Below are 8,999 nucleotides of genomic sequence, written 5' to 3' on the forward strand. Positions count from 1 at the left end.
GGACTGTTCCAGAGGCCACATGAGTGGGATAAGCAGGCCATTGCAACCAGCTTGTCTTAATGCTGGGTGTACTAAAGTTGGATCATGATATTGTTATGTTTAAGTATGTTATGTTGTACAACCTTAATTCATTTGTTTTGTTTGATTTCACATCAGCGAGAGACTGGATATAAACACCTAAAGTGTTTAACGGTGTAGTTTACCTCTGACGCACCAGGCCGATGTCTAATGATGTAATTACATTAGCTCTGTGGCCACTGCGGAAGAGAATAAGGGTTTTCCAGCTGACTAGTGTCTCACTCTCACACACGCACTTAAACAGGCCCCATGTAGCTGAGTAATGTAAGGCACCCACTACAACTTTCGTAGGGCCTAGTCTGGTCACCAGATAACCAATATCTGGACAAGACCAGGCTACAGAACACCATTACCAAGGGCCTTATGTCTACACACGTCCTCTCTATCTCAGGCTTGACACATTCAGTAAACACCCAGCCACTCATCATGGATACAAAAGTCGCATGTAGAAATTCACTTGAAGTGCAGATATTGATGTACGTTCTGTCCCAAACGTTAGCGAGCATGCCTACTACCTAGTGTAAAACAGACAAGCTCATCGGTGCAATGCCAGCCTTTGAGTCTGCTTCTCGCTCCTCCCTTCGCACTCTGGCTCCCCATCTATGAAGCACATGTCTGCAACTCCTCCCACTCCTGAGTTGTCCGCTGGATAGTTTTGGGCACTACCCGCGTCCCGTTTAGAAGTCAAATGCTAGATCGAGCGTCGTGGAACTGAACACGCTTCTTTCAGCTGATTAAATTTGAGACTGAATAGGCTATATAAAGATTTTTGGTGTAAAGCTAGACAAAGCTGACGGTGTTTTTGAGCTGTTTTTTTTTCCATGTCCTGAAACTGTAAGGAACATACTGTCCCAATTCTCTTATCTTTATTCCTTAGGTTGTTGTAACAAAATATTATTAATATCGATCGGCGTGGATTTTCGTGTATTACCTGCGTGAACGATGTCGCCTATCTACTGAGTCATTCGACTGCTAAACGTTGGCCATGGTTGGAATGGAGTGAGAACAGTGTCTGTTGGACCAATTTATCCACCGGTCTCGGTCTCATCCTCCGTCCCACGCTCGGTGGCCACAAAATGACTCTTGGTGTGTCCGCTACCGGGAACTCCGCAGAGGTTTGCTTCTGCTCTTGCTGCGGGGCGAAGATTATGCCCTACTTCTCTGACAACGCTGTCGTGTCTCAAAACAAGATCAACCAGCTGTGAGTTTGTCAGCCTTATTGTACCAAATAACTCTTTCAGTGCCTTTGAAAATTAAACTGCCATTCAGCCATGATGACTATTTTTAACTGCTAAATATTTTTTGTGAAAGGATTAGGCTACAGTAGAATGGGATTCCTTAGACCACTTTTACGGTGGTGCGTAGCAATGTTGCAGCATTTGTTGCCGTTGCATTGAAGTATGCTACTGGCTGTAGAAGTGTTTCTCCTGGGTGATGTCACTCAACAGGATGTAAGTCATCTGGACAAGGCTTCCTCTCTGTTGAGAAATAGTAGGCTAGCCTGGAACGAGATCTGTTTCCAAGCTTTTCTGATGGTAGCAGGATGTTTGACACAATAGTCATAAAAAGACAAGGTGCTACTGAGTCATAGAGCTGTTCTACTTCACCTGACCCACTGGTGCTCTGGCAGTATGAAGGTGCTTTCTGGTAGATCCTGTTTTAGAAGTCTCAACAACGTCAACACCTCTTGGATAGAAACAACCCCATTAGCAAATATCAAGGATCAACTTCCACTTCCTGTATCTTTTAGGTAACATCCTTGTCTGTTAATGTCTGTTGTCAGACAGCCTGACCCTCCCCATGTCTTAGCTGAGGTGTGGGGAAGGGCTGCCTGGCTGGCTGCATCCTGAAGACATTAGAGGGACCAGCCTGCTGTTCCAGATGTCCACATGCTGATTGGAGGCCGGCCCGCTAAGAACACAGCTGTGGTTATTATTATTATTATTAGTAGTATTTTTTTCTATTTGTATGATTGGTATTTTTCATAGAAGATAAATTGCATGTGATGAATTCCAGTTGCACATGTGCAGGACCAGTTGTCCACCCAAGGCCATTATTTCCATCATATTGCCCACAACTCTGATAAGTCTGTCAAATGAGGACATGCAGGCTGTTTGTGTAGTTTCTCAGTCAGTCCCATTGAAGGCAAATTTGCCTCAGTACTACTAGTAGATGAAAGTTAATTGTCATCCAATTTTCACCATCTCAGTGGCGCACTACCCCCTCCCGTCCCAGGCTAGAATACTGAGAACTCATGTTCTCAGTATTCACACTTGTTTACAAATGATTTAATTGTGCCTTACCAGTATTTCATTATACAGCCTAGCTATCAATTGGACTCTGGCCAAGAGTTTGCCCAAGGTTGTTGGCTAGAACACACACACACACACACACACACACACACAGTAAGGCACGTGTATATCCCGTAAATGGCACCAGATGTAGCCTAAGGCCTAACTTCCTTGTTTTGAAGGAACAACTTTGGGCCAGGTTCTTTAGTTTTGCTTGTATCTTAGAGCGGGTGAACAACAACAACCACTTTTGGAGCAGCTGGACGTGCCTGCACAAAACCTGCTCACGTTGACGTCTACCGTCTTACCTGTGCACAAATGTCATCAAGTTTCAGAGACAGTGGAAATGTCTGTTTCCGGAAGCTAGGCTAGTCTGTAATATTTAACAATGGGCCCTGGCTCGCAGGCTAGGTGGTTATGGTGTGGTAATTATAGGTTTTATAGTTGCCGCCTGGCAGTTAGCGGGAAGTGTCACCTGGAAACCTAAAATCTAAAGCAGCATTGTCCTACTCATTTTAGAAATACCCCTCCTGTGTGTGTTTGTGTGTGTGTGTGTGTTGCTAGGAAAATGGATAAGAAACGCGACAAGCTGCGGGGTGTGTGAGACAGCCTGGTAACCATGCCTGGTAACCATACTACTGCTGTGTTGGTTAACAAACGGTTGCATGGCATCTAACTCCTACTGACTTGATGGGGACTTTTACAGAGACAGTTTAGGTATATTTTTAAATTCAGGACTCTCTAGTGTTTCTCCCTGAACCCTGTCACCCTCCTGACTTTTTGTAGTTTGATACTGGATGTTCACACTGGGACTTTCCCTCACTCACTCTGCTTTTCCCAAGTTGGTTCCAAAATTGTTTGTGTGTGTGTGTGGGGCATGCAGTGAGTCCTTGGTTTAGATTAGCCTAGCTGGTGTGCATTGGTCTCCCTTAGGACCTGGGACCGGAGCTTCAACTCCAGCTCCACTGAACTGTCCAAACTTTTTACTCTCATCTTTAATCTGTCTCTCTCGGACTCTCTCTCTCGGACTCTCTCTCTCGGACTCTCTCTCTCGGACTCTCTCTCTCGGACTCTCTCTCGGATTCTCTCTCTCTCTGACTCTCTCTCTCTCTCTGACTCTCTCTCTCTCTCTCTCTCTCTCGGACTCTCTCTCTCTCGGACTCTCTCTCTCTTTGACTCTCTCTCTCTTTGACTCTCCTTGTTTGGCACCCTTCTCCCCTCATCGATTTATTTCCCGGAACTAACATAGTTTACTAACTCCTGTTAGTCTGTAAGGGCCAATCTGTAGAGGCGATAGAATGCCCCCCCCCCCTCTTTTCTTTCTATTTTGTTCACCTCCCCCTCACTCTGTCCCTCTACACTGAACTCATAAGGCCTTCCGTGGGCCTGCCCGCAGCCTGGGCCTATATTTATCTTCTTGCCCTCCTCCAAGTGACTAATATGGGCAGGGACAGGTGGGGGGGTCACACAGTTATCTGTTAAGGAGAGGGGTGGGCGATCACATGGCCCCTACATAGCAATGATTGTGTCTGTGCCCTAACAAGTACTGGCTCTGTGGCTGCGTGCCAAAAGATGACCCTCCCCTCCGTCACTCAGTCGGTCTGTCTGCTCCCCTTTACACCCTCCCTCCCTCCCTCCCCTGCCCCCTCCACCCTCTTCTCGTTCTCCTGCCTTTATCCCTGCCTCGTCTCTCACCTCCTCTCCTAACCTACTTGGGGACGAGGACAGGATCATCTGCCTGTCTCGTGTCTGACTGTGGTGGTGACCGTCTGGTCTCTGCCCTTACATGTCTGTGCTGTAAAATGGCACCGAAAACTGTTTTGGTCATGGGCTTGGTGCCCTTCTCTCTCTCTCTCTCTCTCTCTCTCTCACTCACTCACTCACTCACTCACTCACTCTCTCACTCACTCTCTCACTCTCTCACTCACTCACTCACTCACTCACTCACTCACTCACTCTCTCACACACACACACACACACACACACACACACACACACACACACACACACACACACACACAGTCATCCGCGGTCAGAGTAGCTGCGGTGACTGATATCACAGTACAGGACATTACTTAACACAGATTTAGACTATGTACCTCCGTTATGTGCTTCGTCAGTAGTGGTACATTTTCTTATTAAAAAAAATGTTCCCCTCAAAATGGGTCAACGTGTTTTACCCATGTTTTGGATACATTGTCGATTGTCAGTAGGCTGTAGTTCTGAACTAGGTTTACCTTTCTCTGAAGATAGGTTTAGGATACCTTACTGTATAGCCTACTTAAACCACAGCTTGGGAGGAACACTGTCTATCAATAGCATACATTTATCTTATTTTTAGCTACCGAAAAAGTGTGTTGAGTCGACATAGATATATGACTTGCCATCTAGTTTTAGATTCCTTTTTCCATGTGTGTGAAAGAGTGAGAGTGCCCTGTGCGTGTAGGATTTGAAGGCCTCTAAGCAGAGTATTCGTTGGCAGGTCTGTCTTGTATTACAGTTGACATTGTACAGTAGGCTAAAGGCTCCCTCCCTCCCTCCCTCCCTCCCTCCCTCCCTCCCTCCCTCCCTCCCTCCCTCCCTCCCTCCCTCCCTCCCTCCCTCCCTCCCTCCCTCCCTCCCTCCCTCCCTCCCTCCCTCCCTCCCTCCCTCCCTCCCTCCCTCCCTCCCTCCCTCCCTCCCTCCCTCCCTCCCTCCCTCCCTCCCTCCCTCCCTCCCTCCCTCCCTCCCTCCCTCCCTCCCACTGCTAAGGGACGAGAGTGATTTTCTCCATGCCACTGAAGACAATCACGTCAAGAGAAAAAGGGGGATGAATTAAGCAAGGCGGAGAGCTTATGGAGGGAGAACGAGAGGCGGGACTGATGAATTGGGAGCAGAGAAGGAGATTATGGAGGGAGGGAGTGAGAGACATGCTAAGAGAGTGAGGGAGGGAGGAGGAGGAGAGAAAGCGTCTGGGTAAGGGTTAAGAGAGGGCTGTAGGGGAAGGAGCTCTGCAGAGGTGAGTGTACGGTTCAGTTTGAGTTTCTCTCCAATCCCTCCCTCTCCCTCGCCCCTGGGGGAAGTGATGGTGCAGCAGACTCAGATTGCGGTCCCCCCCTCCCCCCCATCTCCTGGTTCTGCTCATGGCTGCACTCCTCTGCTGGATCTGGGGAGAGCAAAGGAATTGAGGACAGACAGGAAGTCAGGAGGAGGGTGTGGAGGACAGATGGGGAGAGGGGCACTTAGACAGGCAGTTGGACACCCACAGACAGACAGACAGACAGACAGACAGACAGACAGACAGACAGGTTGTGTAGCCAGAAGGCTCCAGGTGTCCCTGAGAGTCGTCCTCTTAATGGTTTTGGATGTATCAGCTGACCCTTATCATGGGGATAGGGTGAGTATGCCATCATAAGACTGAACAGTATCCTTGCTGTTGAGCGCTCGCTCGCACGCACTCCCATCCCTGATGAATCAGTGGCCGATGTGCAGCTGGATCAGTCTGCTTGCTGGCCGACCATAGAGTTAGGTAGCGGTCGGACAACCAAGGAGAACTTGCTGTCCCCAGCAGATATGTGGGGTGATGATGTCAGTTCTTAATGTGATTAAGATAACCCACCCCCTCTTGGTTCTGCTGTAGTCCCAGACAGCTGTGCAGGGGGGTGGGGTGGGGTGGATAGTAGGGGGCGGGTGCTCTGAGTCCCAATCACTGGCCCCCTGCTATCCTCAACCCCCCCCCCCCCCCCCCCCCCCCCCCACAGCCAGCTGCCCCGCATCCTTCTGGAAGAGAGGACATAGTGTTCCAGCTCCCTCTGGTCAGCACCAGGACACTGCCTGCAGTCTGTTGTTGTGGTCTTCAGACAAAAAAAAACTATGAATGGAGCACTGTCTGTGACCCAAGTGTGGAACATTGTGTGGGACCTCCAAGTGACCCTTCTCTCTCTCTCTCTCTCACTCTCCCCCCCCCCCCCCTTTCTTCTCACCCCAGCATCAGCGAGAGCTTCTTGACTGTTAAAGGTGCCGCCCTCTTCCTGCCCCGGGGAAATGGATCCTCCCCTTCCTCTGACTCTCGCATCAGCCAGAGAAGCAAACACACAGGTTCGACATCTCACGCTCCACACACACACACATACACACACACACACACATACACAACATCAACAATACAGTCCCTCGCAGCTCAGTTGCAGTCAATATACGTTTTGGATAAAAGCGTCTGCTAAACAACTATACTAATTTCAAATGGACAGGAGCATTATAGCACACTGTTTAAGAAAAACAAAACAAAAAAGAAAGTTAAAATGGATGTGAGAGGAGACCTGCCTCTCAGGCTGTAGAACATATTGATGTCTGTGATAATGTATCTGTGTGAGGCTGACATGACCTCTGACCCCCCCCCCCCCCCCCCCCCCCCCCAGGTGACCTCCAGCAGCACCTGCAGATCATGTTCACCGTGTTGCGTCCCGAGGACAACATCCGCCTGGTCAGTACACCTCCAGTCCAGCTCTGTGGATCCCCGCCATTTACACAGACAGATATAGGTTTGAAAGCACGCACCAAATCAACCTAATTTCTTCCTTCCTACCCCCCCCCCCCCCCCCCCCCCCCCCCCAGGCGGTGCGTCTGGAGAGCGCCTACCCCCAGAGCACGCGCTACATGGTGGTGGTCTCCACCAATGGGAGACAGGATACAGAGGAGAGCGTGGTGCTCGGGGTAGACTTTGCCACCTCTGATTGGTCAGTCCCTAATACAGACTGTTGATTTGCAACAGTAATAGTTACAACTGTGTGATTGTAGTCTGTCATTATCGTTGTATTAATTGTGCGTTGTATCAACTGATTGTATTAATTGGTTCCACGTGTGTGTGTGTGTGTGTGTGTGTCTACAGCTCGTGTTCTGTTGGCTTGGTTCTGCCTCTCTGGAGTGACACTCTGATACACTTGGATGGAGATGGGTAAGATGCCAAATCTGTCGGTTTCGCTCTCGCTCCAACTCTCTCTCTTCCTCTTTATTTACTGTCAACACCACACTTTCCAGACACTCACAAGATCTTTCAGACATCATATTTGTATGGCTGTCTGACTGACTTGACCTCTGGTTGTCTTTTAGACTAGATCTGTTGCTATCGATTTGTCTGACTGAGTGTCTGTCTGTCTGTGTTTGTCTGACTTAACTGACTGTCTGTGTGTGGGTTGCAGGGGCTTCAGTGTGTCCACTGTCAACAGGGTCCATGTCTTCAAGCCTGTCTCCGTGCAGGCTATGTGGTAAGAACTCTCTCCACTTTCCATCCTTCATCCTTCCTCTGTCGTCCACCTCCTCATCTCTTATCTGTTAACTCCCCTCCCCCACCCCCAGGTCGGCCCTGCAGTCGCTCCACAAGGCGTGCGAGGTGGCACGTTGCCAGAACTACTACCCCGGCAGTTTGTTCCTGACGTGGGTGAGCTACTACCAGAGCAGCGTGTCGTCTGACCAGCTGTGCATCAACGAATGGAACGCCATGCAGGATGTCCAGTCCCACCGCGCTGACTCTCCCGTCCTCTTCACCGATGTGTGAGTGGCTGCACACACACACACTGACAGACACACACACACACTGACAGACACACACACACACACTTACAGACCCGCATACAGAACCACACATTTCCATAACTCACTGTGGGTGGAGCGCTCACATCTAAACAGCCATATCTATTGCACAAGCTTCATGTTGTTATTTGAGGCTTGCAGATCATTAGGTTGTCGTTGTGTGTGTCAACCCCTCGTTCTCAGTGAGAGATTATCCAACCCGAGTCACACACGCACACACACACACACACACACACGCTCACTCAGAGGGTCTCTTGTTGCCAGGAGGCAGACCTGGGAGACCTGCTGTGACCCCTGCTGGTCCTCCACAGTTCAGAGGTCAAACACACTTTCCTCCCAGAGCTCCTAACAGCTACTAGACTAGACTGGACTAGACAAGGCCAGGCTATATTGGACTAGACTAGGCTGGACTAAACTAGGCTAGGCTATATTGGACTAGACTAGGCTGGACTAAACTAGGCTAGGCTATATTGGACTAAACTAGGCTAGGCTATATTGGACTAAACTAGGCTAGGCTATATTGGACTAAACTAGGCTAGGCTATATTGGACTGGACTGGGCTAGGCTAGGCTATATTGGACTGGACTGGTTATCATACTGACTGATTCGACCGGCTGGCAAGGGAACTTCATCAACAGTCGACAACACTATCGATCAAAGGCTTCCGCCGCTAAGAGATTGCCACGGTGGGGTTGGGGGGGGTGGTAGTGGGAATTCATGCTGCGTCCCTATTTCCAGAGCTGACCCTTAACAGGCAGCCTGCAGGCCTGCTAAAATAGACCCTCGGGTAGGCAGATTGATTTACCCACGGAAAAGAAAGGCCAGACAGAAAGGTAGACACACAGATGGACTGAAGCAGGTGGCCAGGCAGGAGGAGGAGGAGGAGAGGATGGAGGGATGAAGAGGACGGTGGGAGAATGAGAGGCGATACTCCGTTCTACACATCAAAGATAGACATCCCTGGGTAGAGATATGGACCAAGTGACTTGAAAGAAAGGAACTGTGGGGGGGGGGGTGAAGGAGGTGAAATTGTGGTGCAGGGAAAGAGAGTGGGCTGAGGTT

General features: G+C 49.5%; 1 protein-coding gene across 1 annotated transcript in view; it reads left to right on the plus strand.

Moving 5' to 3' along the window:
• Positions 1-789: 789 nt before the first annotated feature.
• Positions 790-8,999, plus strand: part of ssh2a (slingshot protein phosphatase 2a) — a 12,883-nt gene continuing 4,673 nt past the window's right edge. Inside the window, 7 exon segments of the mRNA XM_067246675.1 lie at positions 790-1,279; positions 6,337-6,446; positions 6,767-6,831; positions 6,963-7,084; positions 7,237-7,302; positions 7,547-7,612; positions 7,704-7,898. Coding sequence (XP_067102776.1) covers positions 1,155-1,279; positions 6,337-6,446; positions 6,767-6,831; positions 6,963-7,084; positions 7,237-7,302; positions 7,547-7,612; positions 7,704-7,898 — 749 coding nt within the window. The 5' untranslated portion in view covers positions 790-1,154.

This window comes from Osmerus mordax, chromosome 11 (assembly GCF_038355195.1).
Source record: "Osmerus mordax isolate fOsmMor3 chromosome 11, fOsmMor3.pri, whole genome shotgun sequence".
NCBI classification, from domain to species: Eukaryota; Metazoa; Chordata; class Actinopteri; order Osmeriformes; family Osmeridae; genus Osmerus; species Osmerus mordax.